The 16,789-nt window shown below is 37.3% G+C and overlaps 1 protein-coding gene across 1 annotated transcript in view; it reads left to right on the top strand.

Annotated features, from left to right (window-relative positions):
- LOC137390900 (MAM and LDL-receptor class A domain-containing protein 2-like) overlaps window positions 1–16,789 on the top strand; it is a 150,108-nt gene that overhangs the window by 96,224 nt on the left and 37,095 nt on the right. Inside the window, exons 131-155 of the mRNA XM_068077215.1 lie at window positions 263–365; window positions 494–643; window positions 979–1,192; window positions 1,345–1,567; window positions 2,149–2,271; window positions 2,995–3,244; window positions 3,635–3,876; window positions 4,185–4,413; window positions 4,509–4,586; window positions 4,779–4,973; window positions 5,211–5,350; window positions 6,575–6,782; window positions 7,372–7,521; window positions 7,828–7,981; window positions 8,676–8,809; window positions 10,269–10,457; window positions 10,928–11,128; window positions 11,465–11,711; window positions 13,421–13,580; window positions 13,767–14,001; window positions 14,295–14,426; window positions 14,963–15,199; window positions 15,415–15,510; window positions 16,108–16,247; window positions 16,445–16,600. Of these exons, the coding sequence (XP_067933316.1) occupies window positions 263–365; window positions 494–643; window positions 979–1,192; window positions 1,345–1,567; window positions 2,149–2,271; window positions 2,995–3,244; window positions 3,635–3,876; window positions 4,185–4,413; window positions 4,509–4,586; window positions 4,779–4,973; window positions 5,211–5,350; window positions 6,575–6,782; window positions 7,372–7,521; window positions 7,828–7,981; window positions 8,676–8,809; window positions 10,269–10,457; window positions 10,928–11,128; window positions 11,465–11,711; window positions 13,421–13,580; window positions 13,767–14,001; window positions 14,295–14,426; window positions 14,963–15,199; window positions 15,415–15,510; window positions 16,108–16,247; window positions 16,445–16,600 (4,386 nt within the window). The remainder of the gene's footprint in view (window positions 1–262; window positions 366–493; window positions 644–978; window positions 1,193–1,344; window positions 1,568–2,148; window positions 2,272–2,994; window positions 3,245–3,634; window positions 3,877–4,184; window positions 4,414–4,508; window positions 4,587–4,778; window positions 4,974–5,210; window positions 5,351–6,574; window positions 6,783–7,371; window positions 7,522–7,827; window positions 7,982–8,675; window positions 8,810–10,268; window positions 10,458–10,927; window positions 11,129–11,464; window positions 11,712–13,420; window positions 13,581–13,766; window positions 14,002–14,294; window positions 14,427–14,962; window positions 15,200–15,414; window positions 15,511–16,107; window positions 16,248–16,444; window positions 16,601–16,789) is intronic.

Below are 16,789 nucleotides of genomic sequence, written 5' to 3'. Positions count from 1 at the left end.
AAATGGTGTAGGCAAAAAATTGTGTAGACAGGAAATGGTGTAGGCAGGGAATGGTAAAGATAGGAAATGGAGTAGGTAGAAAATGGTGTTGAAATGGAAATGGTATAGAAATGGTGTAGAAATAGAAATGGTGTAGAAATAGAAATGGTGTAGACAGGAAATGGTGCAGGCAGGAAATGGTGGAGGTAGAAAATGGTGTAGGCAGGAAATGGTGTAGGTAGGAAACACAACAGCACTCGCACGCTGCATCATGCTATTACAGATGCGGTTTTACTACCATATGTTTGGAAATCATATCGGATCTCTCAATGTCTACACTCGGAACTACAATGGAGGTGTCATGAAACAGGTCTGGTCTAAGCAAGGTATGTGTCTATAAATTACCTTGACCTCCTATGGCCTTCTAGCACTTAGATTTTTGTTATGATAATATCAAGAGAATCGATATAGTTTTAAGGGGCGACAGCTACAAAGCGTTACTGTTTTGCAACAGGAAATGTTGGAGATTTCTATGAGAGAGCAGAAGTTCAGTTTTATCAATCAGAAAACTTTGAAGTCTTACTCGAGGCTGTTGTTGGCAATGGTTACCAGGGAGACATAGCTGTTGATGACATCACCTTTACAACTGGCTGTGTACCTTCAAGTAAGGAACTGTAGCTTTTCCCGTTGTAAAGATTTATATACAATGCTTTGTTTGTTTTGCTGGTATGCTCAAGGTCTAGGTGAACATGTTGCTGATAGATGAACATAATTAAGATGAACAAAGACAATAAATTATAGTTGTGGTAAATCATAGCAGTAAGTAACATTGTCTATTTACATTTGATATAGTTCAATAGGTAAATTATCTAAAAGATGGCTGGTTCTTTAGTAATAGCATCAAAGTCGATGTGACAAAAAAGGGTCTAGTTTGTAGAACTAAAGACTTTTCTGATTTCCTTTTATAGTAACTACCAAGTAGATACTTGATTTTTGTAGGTTCTCCTACATTACCTTCTGGTATTACCCAACCAACTTCGCCTCCAGTTTGTGGGTCGGATGGTTATAAGTGTTCAGACGGTCATTGCATAAACTCGTCTCAAGTCTGTGACTTTACGAATGACTGTAATGATGGCTCAGATGAAAAGAAATGCGGTTCCTGCCAATTTGAATCTGGAGACCTTTGCGGGCTTACCAAGATAAGCTCAGGGAGGTAAGCTAGCATGCTTTTTAATCAGGTTTCGCAATATCCGTCTGTCAAACAGTTTGATAGCCAAATTATGTTACAAATTTAAGTTGTTTTCTGCACTCTTACACTTAAATTAAACTCTCACCCTTATTTTAGGCTATTTTCTCTTTGAATAGGTATGCTTGGTCAATTAACACGGGCAACACTCCAGGTGTTGGTGGCCCTAGTTTTGACCACACATTGAGCACCGCTGCAGGTCACTACGCTCTTGTGCAAGGAGGTACAGGAACGTTCTTTTCTTCTGCGTCTTTAGATACGCCCACTTTAGGATCTACCGCTGTAACCTGCACTGTAACCTTCTGGTATAACATGTATGGAACCCAACCTGGTACACTACAGGTTGGTGGTTTTTCTGTTCACAATTTCTGCTCACAGATGTCAATGTTATGATTAAATATATTTTTTGACGCTACTGCTGGCTTCAGTTTGGCTCGATCCACAACATGTAAGTTGCAAGCGTCATTATTATGGGTTGTTGCATTGTCAGTTAATAGTGACAAAACACATGGTGTCATAACATAGAGTGTCATAATACAGAGTATCATAACATAGAGTGTCGTAATATAGAGTATCAAAACATAGAGTGTCATAATATAGAGTATCATAACGTAGAGTGTCATAATATAGAGTATCATAACATAGAGTGTCATAATATAGAGTATCATAACATAGAGTGTCACAGCTAACAGTATTATCACATATAATGCTATAATGTACAGTGTCATAACATACTGCCCCATAATGTATGGCGACACAACTTATAGTGGTCTTAATTCTGAAGCTATAGAAAAAATCTATTAACATACCCATAATGCATCAGGATGGTGACATCAAAGATTTTATAGATTTTGTGACATCTTCTTGGTATGCTTCTCAAGTGAAAGACAAAAATGCTCATAGCTTGAAGTTCACTTTTGCAGGTGATGGTGTATAATGCCTCTCAGCCAACAAGGTCTTCCGCACTCTTCTCTACAAGTTTGTCCACAAACAATCGCTGGATGAAGAAGGTGGTGGATATAGGAGCTCAACCCTCTGGCATGAAAGTGAGTTGATAATCATTCATATGATATATGATAATATATTATCAATGACTTAGAAGGCTTCCTGATGGGGTTAGCTAATCCATAATCATGGAATTTTTTAGGGACAAACCTGCTGCAATCATTTTACTGGTGATTGCTAAGAATCCAGCAAGCTAAAGAGTTAAAGTGACCACATGCATTTCTATGGCTAAATAAAGCTTCTAGAATCTTCACTGTTCATACCAGATACAGCTAACTATATTTCAGAGTGACATTAAAATAATCAAAGAAAAGCATGAAATAAGATATAGTTTTACATATAGTCTCATTACATTTACAGTATGCCACACATACATGCTGTAAATACACTAGATGTATTTACAGTGCACGTATGTATAGTAAGTTACATGTATGTCAGAAATTCTAACTACATGGCATGCTAAATGTAGGTGTTTTTTGTGTGGTATGCTACTTATGTATGCCATATTTTAGATGTAAGCTATGTGTACTACATGTATGTGCTATGCACTATAATAGGCGTGTGCTGTATGCTACCTGTAGATGCATTATGCTATATGTATATGGTGTACACTATATGTATATGTTATATGTGTATGCTATGTGTATATGATGTATGCTACATGTACATGTTATATGCTATATGTTTGTTTGCTACACATATATGCTGTACGCTACATGCATGTACTGCACATATTACACATGTATTTATTGCTATTATTGCAGGTGAGAATAAACGCCCGTCCATCCTTTAGACTGAGTGCCAACTCTCACATTGCTATTGATGACATAAGCTTTGACAAGTGCACCCCCTCTGTTGTGTCAAATCAGCCGCTCAACTGCAACTTTGACTCAGGAAACATCTGCTTCTGGTATCAGCAGCCTAACAACGTTGACAACTTTGACTGGACTCTCACGAACAACACATCTCCGACCAGAGGCACAGGGCCCAACCGAGATCATACATCTGGCAAAGGTAAATCTATCGCACAACTAACAAGTATTTACAAGTGTCTGGTTAGAATAAACCTGGCTCCTCTGACATGTGTCAGTCTAACGTTTGTAGTCAGAGTTCATTGCATGTATTTCAGTTATTTTATGGTAATATGTAGCGTCTTCCTTTACACTCAAAAGCACCTTTTGTAGTATGGGTTGCTGTTGCATAGGATTAAACAGTGATATGTTTAGAATGTGCTTCCTGTCTGCAGCAAACGGTTCGGATTGGATTCATAAACGAAATATTATACCTCACAGACGCCTTCAGCTCTAAGCTTTATGCTCTGTCTTTTATAGCTTATACGAGTTCTGTAGTCTCATTCTGAGCTATGGCATTAGCCTAAGTTCTTAAACTTACCTTTCTATGTAGGATACTACATTTACATGGAATCATCTGGAAAACGATTGGGTTCCTATACTCGTCTTGTTTCATCTAAACAAGCTGCGAGCTCTGACAGATGTCTTACTTTCTACTATCACATGTTTGGGGCGCATATCAACAGCCTTAACGTGTACCAGGATACCACACTTATTTGGTCTAGGTCGATAAACCAGGGGAATGTCTGGATGAAGGGAATGGTAACGTTGCCAGCAAAGGGAACACCCTATGAGGTATGTGCCATGCTGTTCACATGTGTCACTCTAGGGTTAATCACTCTATGGAACCGTAGATGAGTATTCTATTGTGGAACTGCTATCGTGTTTCACTTTTGTGTCAGTGAGAGCATTTAAGAAATTTGGGTTTTTGTAATACCTTTCCACTTTTCATAGCTTCCAGAACAATCTAAAAACTATTGTTTGTATTCTGTACTTGCTGATTGTCGTGTGAAAAATCGGAGTTATATTATGACAACCTTGTTTAAGCTTTTTTCATCTTGTATCAGAATTGTTGACTATTTACTATCTATTTGTTTGGCCAGGTCATGTTTGAAGGAATCGTTCGCAGCGGTTCAAGAGGTGACATAGGTCTGGATGATATAAGCGTGATGAGTGGCTCGTGTCCGACACCCAAACTCTGTGACTTCGAGGTAGACAGGTGCAGCTACAGTAATGATCCGGGCTATCCTTTGCAATGGTATCGAGGTTCTAATGGAACGTCGAGCACTGGCACTGGTCCAAGTTATGATCACACAACTCGTGGTGATAATGGTAAGTAAAAAAGTATCATTAATATTAGAATTCAACATGGAATGTATGAAGTAGCAGTTGTACAAGCATTGTTCTTAATTCTTACCCTCTTGCAGGTCATTATATGTACCTGGAGACCTCAGTATCTGCCCCGACTGGATCCATTGCTAGGCTGGAAGGAGGGAAGCATAATGGTAGGTGCTATGAAAAATTAACCTAGTTTTATATCGGAACAAATGAGTTATTTTTCATAAGGCCTGGCCTTTATTCTAACACGTGGAAATACTAGTAAGTGCTACTTTTGAATGGATGATCATCATATATGCCTGTTTGTGCCAGAATATAATAGTTTAGTTGAAGTGACTCGTTCTTCCTCTATTTCATAGCTAACGCGGGAAAGCCTGAGTGTCTGTCATTTTGGTATCACATGTACGGCTCGACTATGGGAACACTTACTGTGCTCATCAAAGATTCAAGTAAAGAAACCAACATATTTACCGCAAGTGGATCTAGCAGAAATGTGTGGATGTATTATTCCAGCACAGTAGAAGAAAGTTCATCTTGGTCCATCATATTTCAAGGTATCTATTTTTGATTTTACACAATATACATGTTTTTGCAAACTATAGCTGGGTGACTGCTATGCGCAGGGACTATTTCCAAGCGATGAAACTTACTGCTGAGTGACTTATATCTTTACTATGACTGTTACTAACTTGTATGCATTTTATATTGCCGATTGGGGCTTAAGATGTGAATTGTTGAGAACTGCTAGTCGATGCTAAAATGACAGGTATTTCCCGTTGGTTGGATTACAGGCAGCAAAGGCAATGGATTTAGAGGAGACATGGCTATTGATGACGTGCTTATTCAGCCGGGTGCTTGTGTTCAGAGAGGTTCCTGTAACTTTGAGGTGGACTCTTGTGGCTACCTTAATGTCGACCACCTTACCGATCAGGTACATCATAAGGAAGCCTTAAAAAAACGTGCTGCCTCTCTCATCACTTTTTTCTTAAAAATATGTGAAGTGGTTGGAAATATTGATTAGCTTACTTTTGCAACTTGTTGTTTTGAGACATTTCACTTTACCATGAGTCCGTATATAGTAACACTCTTTACCATGAGTCTGTATATAGTAACACTCTTTACCATGACTCCATATATAGTAACACTCTTTACCATGACTCTGTATATAGTAACACTCTTTACCATGACTCTGTATATAGTAACACTCTTTACCATGAGTTTGTATATAGTAACACTCTTTACCATGAGTCTGTATATAGTAACACTCTTTACCATGAGTCTGTATATAGTAACACTCTTTACCATGACTCCATATATAGTAACACTCTTTACCATGACTCCATATATAGTAACACTCTTTACCATGACTCTGTATATAGTAACACTCTTTACCATGAGTTTGTATATAGTAACACTCTTTACCATGAGTCTGTATATAGTAACACTCTTTACCATGAGTCTGTATATAGTAACACTCTTTACCATGAATCTATATATAGTAACACACTTTACCATGAGTCTGTATATAGTAACACTCTTTACCATGAGTCTGTATATAGTAACACTCTTTACCATGACTCCGTATATAGTAACACTCTTTACCATGACTCTGTATATAGTAACACTCTTTACCATGAGTTTGTATATAGTAACACTCTTTACCATGAGTCTGTATATAGTAACACTCTTTACCATGAGCCTGTATATAGTAACACTCTTTACTATGAGTCTGTATTTAGTAACACTCTTTACCATGTGTCTGTATTTAGTAATACATATTTAAAGTTGTTTTGTGCAAAGAGCGCAGTAGAACTGATCACCATTGTTTATTATTGACAATTTTCATTAGATTGTATTATATGTAGCGAGCAGGCACAATACCTAACCAATAAAAATATACTTTTAAAATATTCAAATCTTAAAATATAAAAAAGGGTGAATTTTATACATGAACAGCAAGCAAACTTGGTGTGTACTCTATGGTTTTGTTGTCGGTTTTTAACGTAGTTTAGTGAGAACTTTGTTAAAGTATAACTTACATAGCATTTGACTTTTTATTCTGTCACTTTAATAGAATGTAATTAGCCTAACATCTGCCATATTACTTGTTTTTGTTACTTATTTAAAACTGGGATTATAATGGAGACTGTTGTAGTTTGACTGGCAACGAAGCGCTGGAGCGACCTTGTCGAGTGGAACCGGACCCTCCGCTGATCACACCACCAACTCAGATCGCGGCCTGTATATGTACGCTGAGGCGACTGGTCAAAACCCGGGAGACAGGGCTTGGTTATACAGCCCCGTATTAAAGCCTGTTCCGCAAGGAGCTTGCCTAAGCTTCTGGTATCACATGTATGGTAGAGGTCAGTACAAATTACACTCACTCTATTATAGCCAAGACTGTTGGAAAAATACATAACCTAGATTATTAACATTTCATCTGAACTATTTTGAGTTCATTAGTTCATACAAAGATAAACATGAACTGAACAAACACTGATAAAACGAAACCATTTGATTGTGAGATGAGTTACTAAAGTTGATCAACATGGCCAAAAAAGTGATTAAATGAAACCATTTGGTGACACGATGATTTATCTGCTCTTTTCTTAAAGTCAGCATGAACAAAGGGTGTCTAGTTTACTTAGCTATCCTTTGATTATTGCTCGTGCTGCATTTGTGACAGTTTTGAGTATGTCTATATAAATTTGCCAAATTAATTTTCACTTACCATTTAGTGAACACGCTGAAAATTTCACTTGAGTGATCTTTTTACAGAGAAATCTCCTATATACTAGTTCGCCTATTTTTATGAATGCAATTGATGTTTAGTTATGGTGTCAGTTTAATGGGTCATTTAGGTTCCCATAGATGAGACACCAGCGCTATTTGTATTTTGATTCGTCGCTTTGCATTTGTTAGCTTTCTTAATGACTGCATTGTTTCTTGCAGATATTGGAACGATGAAACTCTATACAGGCCTTGCTACTGGCTCTGTCCAGATATGGAATAACTCAAAAAGTTTCGGTGACTACTGGGTATTGGCTCAAGTCAATGTGACCACAAAGGCTAATTTTGAGTTGATCTTTGATGCCATCATAGGTAAGTTTTTGTGATCCCATATTGGTTAGTAACAACTTCTCATTTCTTTGCATAGCTAATTGACTATAATAATATTAAAGGACAGGCTAAATACCAGCGTAACGTGTGGTTTTTCACTTGAGATTTAGTTATGTTAGGGTTTGCTGTTGGGTAGAGGGGATCTTAATAACATTTATGAAAGAGAGTGGTTTTAGACTGTTACTACTACTTTGTACTCATCTCGTGTTGCACTGAGTGCTTTTGTCATATATTCACTCATCTCTACAGTATTGTCTATAGCCTTTAGAGGCATATCTATGTTTGTAGGTAATGGATACAGTAGTGACATGGCCATTGATGATATAGTTTATGATCCTGCTGGCTACTGCGGCACTCACACATCAACCACAACACCTCCCCCTGATATCTCAGGTTCCACAACCCCTGCAGCTAACTTCTTGGACTGTAACTTTGATGATGCGTAAGAATTAAGTCTATATTCCTCATCAGCAAAGAAGTAGAGTCAAAATTAGCTAGGGTTGTTTGACTGAAACCTCTTTTTAATTCTGTTATTATTATTATGCGGCAAGAGTCAGTTGTTTAAGTATATTAGACTTCCATCTTCAACACTGTCTTCTGGGGCTTGACCTAGTTAAATCTCTGGTCACCCTACAGTTCTAAACCAGATGTCGGTAATCAACTCTAGCGCCATGTTGTAAACGCGATGATATGTGATTGAAGCAATCTTTTATTCTAACCAATAATCAGCTTTATTGAAACATTTTCCTCTTTTTTTCAATAAGTCAAAATACATATTTGGTGAGTGTTTACATAATCAACTCCTTTTGGCTAGCAAATAGCTTGCTACATAATAAGGCCTATTTACATGTATGTTTATGTCATACCACTAGATTTAGCATTGCTTTCTTTTGACTCTCGTCGCTGTTGTGTGAATTGTTTCTATTGAAGACATCAGTGTTGTTACTACCCTTCATGATGATCTCTCACCCATTAATACTACTTTCAACTTATACCACTTAACATTGAGGTTTCTTGAAAGATAATCAATGGAAACCTTTTTCACCGATATAACGCAGTCCTATGAAGGACTTAACTATCTTGCAAGTAGCTATTTGGCTGACTCTTGGGTTATCTATTCCTTTATTCCTTTACAGTACTAACAACAACGGATTCTGCTTCTGGAAGACTCTACCTGACACGGACAGTTTAGAGTGGACAAGACAGCATAGAGGGACTCCTTCTGATTCAACTGGACCTTCCTCTGATCATACTACCGGACGTTCAGATGGTCAGTTGAAGTTGTAGTCATCTATGTCACCATCTATTTATCTGCGAGTTAAACTGCATATACATAGATGTGGTAAACATTTTTAACCAGTGATATTATTATATCTCTGCTAGTACTTTGGCAGAGATTGTTAGGTGTGCTGGTAATTGAGAATGCGTGCAACACATTATCATATGCTGTAAGGCGGCCCCAGGTGGGCTTACCAGGTTAGCCCGGGTAAGCCCACCTGGGCTAACTTACACCTGGGTTAGTCCAGGTGCAGGTGTTGCAGGTGGCTGTTAAATGTCACAAGTTTGAATCCGGTGTGATGCAACCTCCAATCAGGACTTTGAACAGACGGACAGACGCAGCTTTTATTATAGTATAGATCTGATGTTTATTTTGAACTAGTTGAATGCCAGGTGTTGCCCGGGTAATAAAAAAGTCTTTGCATAAAATGCTTATTTTTATTTAACATATAGCAATAGTTATCATTCTAACTTTCAAACTTCATATCATGAGAAAAGAGTTTATGCAGCTTAAATAAATTAACTGAAAAATAAAGCAACTGTAAAGGTATTTTAATGTAAATGTGAAAGAATTAGCGAGTAATGGCTAAATTAAGTCGGTTTTGCTATGATTACAGTGAAAAATGATTTGGTAATGATACAATTAATACGAACTGAGATAAAAAAATAAAATCGGGAATATGTTGAATTAATAATAGCAATTAGTACATAGAAGTGCGTGTATGAAAAAGGTTACTGTTAAAGCAGAAGCCATCCATCAAAACCTTGAATACGATGATACTGGTACTTCTCTATACTGATACAGACATAAAAATGAGATATCGAACTGTCATTGTCTAATGCTTTGTCTAACCAAACGGAGAGAAAATGTGGAGACGATTCTTATTTGAGATGACACATTTATCAAATGAAAAGTATATAGCCTTTACAGATTTGGCAATCGAACCTTAGAAAAAACCGGAAATAAGAGTGTAACGGCACACCGGAAATTGAAATGGCACATTTGAAAATTATGAGTTCAAAAATAGATAATGAGTAAAGGTAAAAAAGCTTTAAAGGATTTTTTAGAAAAAAGAATCGCAAAAGGTAATATTAATTAATAATAAACAGTACATGTTCAGTGTTTGCAATCGCGAACAGGATAGATTAAGAGATCAGAAAGTTAAGAATGGCCTAGTAGTACATGTAGCCTAGTGGCTACATGTACTTATTAGTAGACTTGCGGTTTAAATGATGCGAGTTCAAATTCTCAGTTAAATGGATTTTCCTTACTAAAGCTTTATCGCTATAACTGGACAGACAAATAACAACAGACAAACACTGAGATTTATATATAGATTTTGCCAGTTAATTACGAAGCTACAAGAGTACCTTCATTCTTTGAGCACTAATAGCTATGTACAATCGTTGATTGCACACGTCATGTTTAGTTAAAGGAACTAACTTTGTAGGTTACTACATCTACATAGAGACCAGCTTTAGTTCAAGAACCAACGTTCAGGCAGGAGATGTTGCTCGGCTTATCAGTGCGAGATCAGTTCAGCCTTCTTCCATAGGAACATGTGTTCAGTTCTGGTACCACATGTTTGGGCAGCATATTAACCAGTTATCTGTGAAGCTCGTAGCATCACCCGATACAAGTGAGTCATCAGTACTATTGTTACTTGTATAACATCAACACTGATAAACTTGTTACTAGTATAACATTAACACTGATTCTTGTAACTAGTATAACATTGACACTGATAAACTTGTTACTAGTATAACATTGATACTGATAAGCCTGTTACTAGTATAACATTAACACTGATAAACCTGTTACTAGTATAACATTAACACTGATAAACCTGTTACTAGTATAACATTAACACTGATAAACCTGTCACTAGTATAAAATTAATACTGATAAACTTGTTACTAGTATAACATTAACACTGACAGACTTGTTACTAGTATAACATTAACACTGATTCTTGTTACTATAGTATCGAAATGCAAAGTCAAGGAAGTTCTGAGAGAGCCCTGCATAGTTACTGCAGCACGGAAGTTAATGTTATTCTTCCAAACTTTTTCAGCTGTTGGTTGATATTTAAGCTTGTCTTTGTTGTAGGCTCAGCTAACGCAAGTAAGCCTGTGTGGCAAAAAATTGGATCTCAAGGTAATCAATGGAAAAAGGGGCAGTACTACATAAGCTCCGTAAATGCCAGACCTTCATATATTGTATTTGAGGCTTTACGCGGGAATGGACTGTTTGGGGACATAGCACTGGATGACATTACTGTGAGCCCGGGCTCTTGTCCTAGCACCTCTGGTTAGTACATGATACGGCTATAGCTTTCACATTCATATAGCTCTGCTACTTAAATTGTTGCATATCACAGTTTTATGGGAAACAAATAATCAATTGTCCTATTTTCGTTGCTGTATGTGAGCTGGCTGTTTAAATTTGTTCTAGTAATGTGTTTTAGCTTCAATATCGCTCACTCTAAAATAGTCAGGTTTTAGGTTAATCGCTGTTACAAGATTGCATCGTTTATACGATTGGCGGCATCTTTTTAAATGGTGACGATTTTTTAATCGTCCACCTTCAAAATCACCACCAAACAATTAAATTGGCTAATTGCGAAGTTTTTTACTCAATTTGTAGGAGCCTCGTGTGACTTTGAGCAGACAGACCTTTGTGGGTACACTCAAGACACTAGTGACGATTTCGATTGGTCAATATCTACCGCGACTACCTCTTCTTCTGGAACTGGACCATCATCTGACCACACCTATGGTACTACATTAGGCCACTATATGTATGCAGAGGCCTCACAACCTCGGAGACCAGGAGATATTGCCAGACTTGTATCGCCAGTGCATAAGAGCTCATTCGCGGCTAAATGTCTCAGGTTAGAATGAGAATCTTTAGTTTGTAAAACAATTCGTAACATCTGCAGCAGACGATGAGGATCAAACTTACATTCTGTTATCCCACGACCAAACACAAGCGAAACAATTGTTTTCCCACGACCAAACACGAGCGAAGCGATTGTTTGGGAGCTTTATGATAAATGCATATGCGCGCACAACTCCCAAAAAATTATCCGTCAACATCCGTGACCAAACCCTTGTTCCGAAATCACATCAAAAAAATTAACCATTTTTGTGTAGAGTCGTTTAAGTATAATAATGATACAAAATACATATAAACCTATTTAAATATGTTACCAAGTCTTTGAAAAGTTACCGCAATATCCTAAAACTTACCCATCTGATCGGATTATACATAACTAGACAGATTAATTTGGTCTAAAATCGTCATTACAACTTGACTAGCGTTTTTAATCAAATTTAAGACCGGCAAACGAAACGCTGATAAGGCCGTGTGACAGAGAGTAGAACGACTAAGTCATGTGCATTTCACGAAAAAAAAACATGCACATTTCACCTGTCTATAGCATTGTCCAATTGCCGAAGGTTTCTATAATTAACGTAGAAGTACTGAAAAGTAATCGTTTCTTTTTTTGCCAATTCTACCTGACTCTTACATTTTGGACACTTATAATGAGTACTTTGGTATTCCAACTTATGTTCAAAGCAGTGAAAGTAAAGGAAATGATGATGATATTTTTCTAACGATTCTTATAAGATTATTACAATATTTAATTTTAAGAATCGTGCACATTTCACCAGTCTATGGCATTGTCCAATTGCCAAAGGTTTCTGTAATTAACTTAGAAGTACTGAAAATTAATTGCTTTTTTTTGCCGATTCTACCAGACTTTGACATTTTAGACACTTATAATGAGTACTTTGGTGTTCCAACTAATGTCCAAAGCAGTGAAAGTAAAGGAAATAACGATGATATTTTTCTAACGATTCTTATAAGATTATTACAATATTTAATTATAAGAATAATTATTTAGTTTTATAGGATTATTATAAGATTTAATTATAAGAATATTCATTCGAATTTACAAGATCGGAGTATATAGTGACCGATGGTGTGCAATATATTACTGTTATTATTTTTCTAAAGATTTTGTTGATGATACTGCAGCTGTGCCCAATATCACGATACTGCCAAGCCGTTTTTAATATCTGCAAAGTTAAGTAATAGACCTACATTTTCTTATAGATATACATCTATTTCTAGGACAACCAGCTAAAATCTGTTTAGATTTTTAAATTTAACATAATTTTTTAGATATAAATACAGAAATCTAGATAAATATCACAACTTCTTGATATTGGCCTTTATGACCAATGATATACAGCCCCCAGCCTGTGTATATTACACAGCAGCTTGCCATTTTGCTTTTAATATTTCTCCTATTGCAGGGGAGAGATATAAACATATAATATTTTCCTTTCATTATTACTGTTTGTTGTACATAATAACACCCAGTACATTACAGCTACCATTGCAGCTACCATTGCAGCTACCATTGCAGTTCTTTTATTGCACTGCAGTGCCATTTGACTGCTAATATTGCATTTTTCAACCGGCAGTACCCTTTCTTTTTCCATTATCACTTTGATCGTGGGCTGTATGACAGGGGAATTTCTAGTAGTTGTATTTATTAATGACTGAAATATGTCAATACTTTTTTGTAAGGTTCTGGTACCACCTATATGGACAAGACATTGGTACACTCAATGTGTACATGAGGACAAATGGCAGGCTTGGATATCCCTTGTTTACTGAGAGTGGTAACCATGGAGATAGATGGCTAACCAACCAGCTGACTGTAAGGTCTCCGTTCAACTCATTCCAGGTAAGTGAATGACTCCTTTGAATGTTGCTCTAGTAAGAGCATGTTTGAAAAATAAGCGCACTCCATCTGTGTTTTTAGGCTAAAATAATCTGGTCATCTATAGAACCCGAAACTGGTACCGTTATTTCATATTAATTGTCCACTCTTATAGGCACCTTCACTCACCACATTACATCTTTCTTTTAGATTGTCTTTGAAAGTGTTCGAGGGAAGTCGTACTTGGGAGATATCGCTATCGATGACGTCGTATTACATGATGGAGCGTGTCCTCCATTGGGCAGTTGTGACTTTGAAGATGACACATGCGCGTGGACTAATGTGAGGACAAAGGAGGATGAGTTTGATTGGACGAGGCAGAGGGGCCGAACCGCCAGCATAAACACTGGTCCAAAGAATGATCACACAGAAGGAAATTCCAAGGGTGAGTCATCATTATAGAAACTATTGAAACCTTCCGTGTTTGATACTTGGGATGTTCTTGCGATAGAATTAGCATGATGGGAAGGCTTTGAAATTCAGTTCATAAAAATGCCTAGTAACTCCTGAATCAACAGATTTCGGCTCTCTGTATATTGTTAGTTCAGTTGATTTAACTCGATGTTTGATATAGCAGTTCTGTCTATGATTATAGCATAAGCTGCAGTATGTAGTAGCACAGTGTATTATTATTTGCTAGTTTGTTACATGAAATAACTTTCTAGTTACTTTTTATAGGTCATTACATGTATATCGAAAGCTCTTCTCCAAGACGATCTGGAGACAAGGCAATTCTTGTTTCAGAGATGTTCCCCGCAAAGCAGCAATATTGCATGTCGTTCTGGTATCACATGTATGGCTCTGGCATGGGTAGGTACACTCCATCCCTTGTCACTACTGCTTTATTATGGCAACAAATGTAGCTGGTAAATAAGATGCTATACTAGGTGCTGTCAGGCTAACATCACTGCTAGTTCTGTGGGCACAAATGAATTACGTGTACATAGTTGTAGCTAGTCATGTTGAAGTACATGTACATAGTTGTAGCTAGTCATGTTGAAGTACATGTACATAGTTGTAGCTAGTCATGTTGAAGTACATGTACATAGTTGTAGCTAGTCATGTTGAAGTACATGTACATAGTTGTAGCTAGTCATGTTGAAGTACATGTACATAGTTGTAGCTAGTCATGTTGAAGTACATGTACATAGTTGTAGCTAGTCATGTTGAAGTACATGTACATAGTTGTAGCTAGTCATGTTGAAGTACATGTACATAGTTGTAGCTAGTCATGTTGAAGTACATGTACATAGTTGTAGCTAGTCATGTTGAAGTTTAACTACTGAGTGATATCGAAGGTTTCGAGAGGTTTGAGAATCTGATTGCTCTGCTTAAACACTACGCAGGTACGTTGAGTATCGCATACAAAGACCTTGCTAACAACACCGTGTCTCTCTGGACAATGAGTGGCAACCAAGGAGCAAATTGGAAGCAGGCCTTTGTGACGATAGGAGATCTACTCACCTCTGACTACCAGGTGCAGATAACTGCGACGATCAACAATCCTGTCACGAGTGATATCTCTATAGATGACATCCAGACTACACCTGGTATCTGTAACAGCACTGGTCAGCCCACAAAAGGTGTGTTGGATGTTCCTAATTCGATAAAGTGCCATGCAGTCTGTTGTCGAGGATGATGTACGGCTGAAAGTGATTCAATGTATTCCTTCAATGAAAATACTTCTCGTCTACTTTTAACAGAATCTCAGTTTAAACCTTTTTTCTCCATCTCACCAATGTTTAGTAAATGTATATTTCAGCAAAAAATACAGTCTAATACTGTCTGCAATTTTTAGTGTTCTCATGCAAGAGTGACTCAACACAAATAGACGCAGCTAAAGTCTGCAACTTTATTGCCGATTGTAAAGACGCCAGTGACGAGTTGAACTGCGGTGAGTTTAAGATCTTAGATTTGATTGGTCGATTGGCCATCCTCTACACCACATATGTCAAATTCACGGCTCGCAGACCAAATCCGGCCCACTATGTAATTATATCCGGCCCGCAAGATAATTTTACAGTATCGTTATAATTCATGGCCCATCAATATGAAGCATCCCATAATGCAACGCTTCAGCTGCCTCGTCGTGTACTTTTCTTGTTAATTAAATCTAGTTATTACAAAGTTAGAAAAGTTGATTCTGAAAGTAGAGCCTTTAATAACCAATAAGAGGCTAAGTTTATGTTTACTAACAATGCTATGTAATGTACCTTTGACAGGAGATATTTTTAAGTGGAGAAAAATATTAAATATAATTTATTTAAGCCTCAAGTCTGTTTCAGATTGATAGTTCTGTATGTTTTTATTCATATTTATGTTCCAAAAACATTTAGTTTTAGTGGGTTAAATAATTGTTTTTTTCATTTGGCTTGTGGCCTACAGTGTGTTTTGAAATTTGGCCCCTTGTACAATTGAGTTTGACATCTCTGCTCTATGCGCAGTTTTAATAGTACAGATTACGATGATGTCAGACATTGATATGTTTTAGGTGCTTGTACCTTTGAAGCAAATCGCACATGCGGTTGGACGGATAACAGCGCTGGCTCATTTAAGTGGGGTTTAGGCAAGCAGGGTACACCTTCAGCAGGGACTGGCCCGACTACGGATCACACTCTACAAAACTCTCTGGTCTGTTATCTACTGATTCTAGTCTAAGTTTAAAGACTCTCAAATGAATCGCACCGCTTGCTTCGGCAAACATGGCGGTGCTGTGAACTAGCTGCCTGTAGAAACAACAAGGAAATCTCAAACATTTTTATAAATTTATTTTAGCTGTTGAGCTGATCAGTTTTTCATTGATCTCTTATCGATCTATTATTTAACAGGGGACCTTTGTGTATGTGGAGGCATCTAATGGTAAGAAGTCTGACACGGCTCATTGGACAAGTCCTATACTCCGTGACAGCTCTGCTTCCTGTGACATCTCTTTCTGGTACAACATGAACGGCAGGGATATTGGAAAACTGGGAGTGTACCTTAAGGTCTTTACGCAAGCTATTCACAAATTGTTTCTCTTTGTTAATATTCTAAGGTTCAGGCATAGATTGAGTCGACATCGAGCAGAAGGAGTCTTGTTGTTAGATGAACTGTATGTAGGTCAGAGGTCAGAGGGTACAAACTTATGGCTTTTCAGTATAAATGTCTGAAGTCCTTGACCTTTATGGCTGTTT

The sequence above is a fragment of the Watersipora subatra genome, chromosome 3, assembly GCF_963576615.1.
Source record: "Watersipora subatra chromosome 3, tzWatSuba1.1, whole genome shotgun sequence".
Lineage (NCBI taxonomy): Eukaryota > Metazoa > Bryozoa > Gymnolaemata > Cheilostomatida > Watersiporidae > Watersipora > Watersipora subatra.
This window is presented reverse-complemented; position numbering and strand designations above follow the sequence as displayed.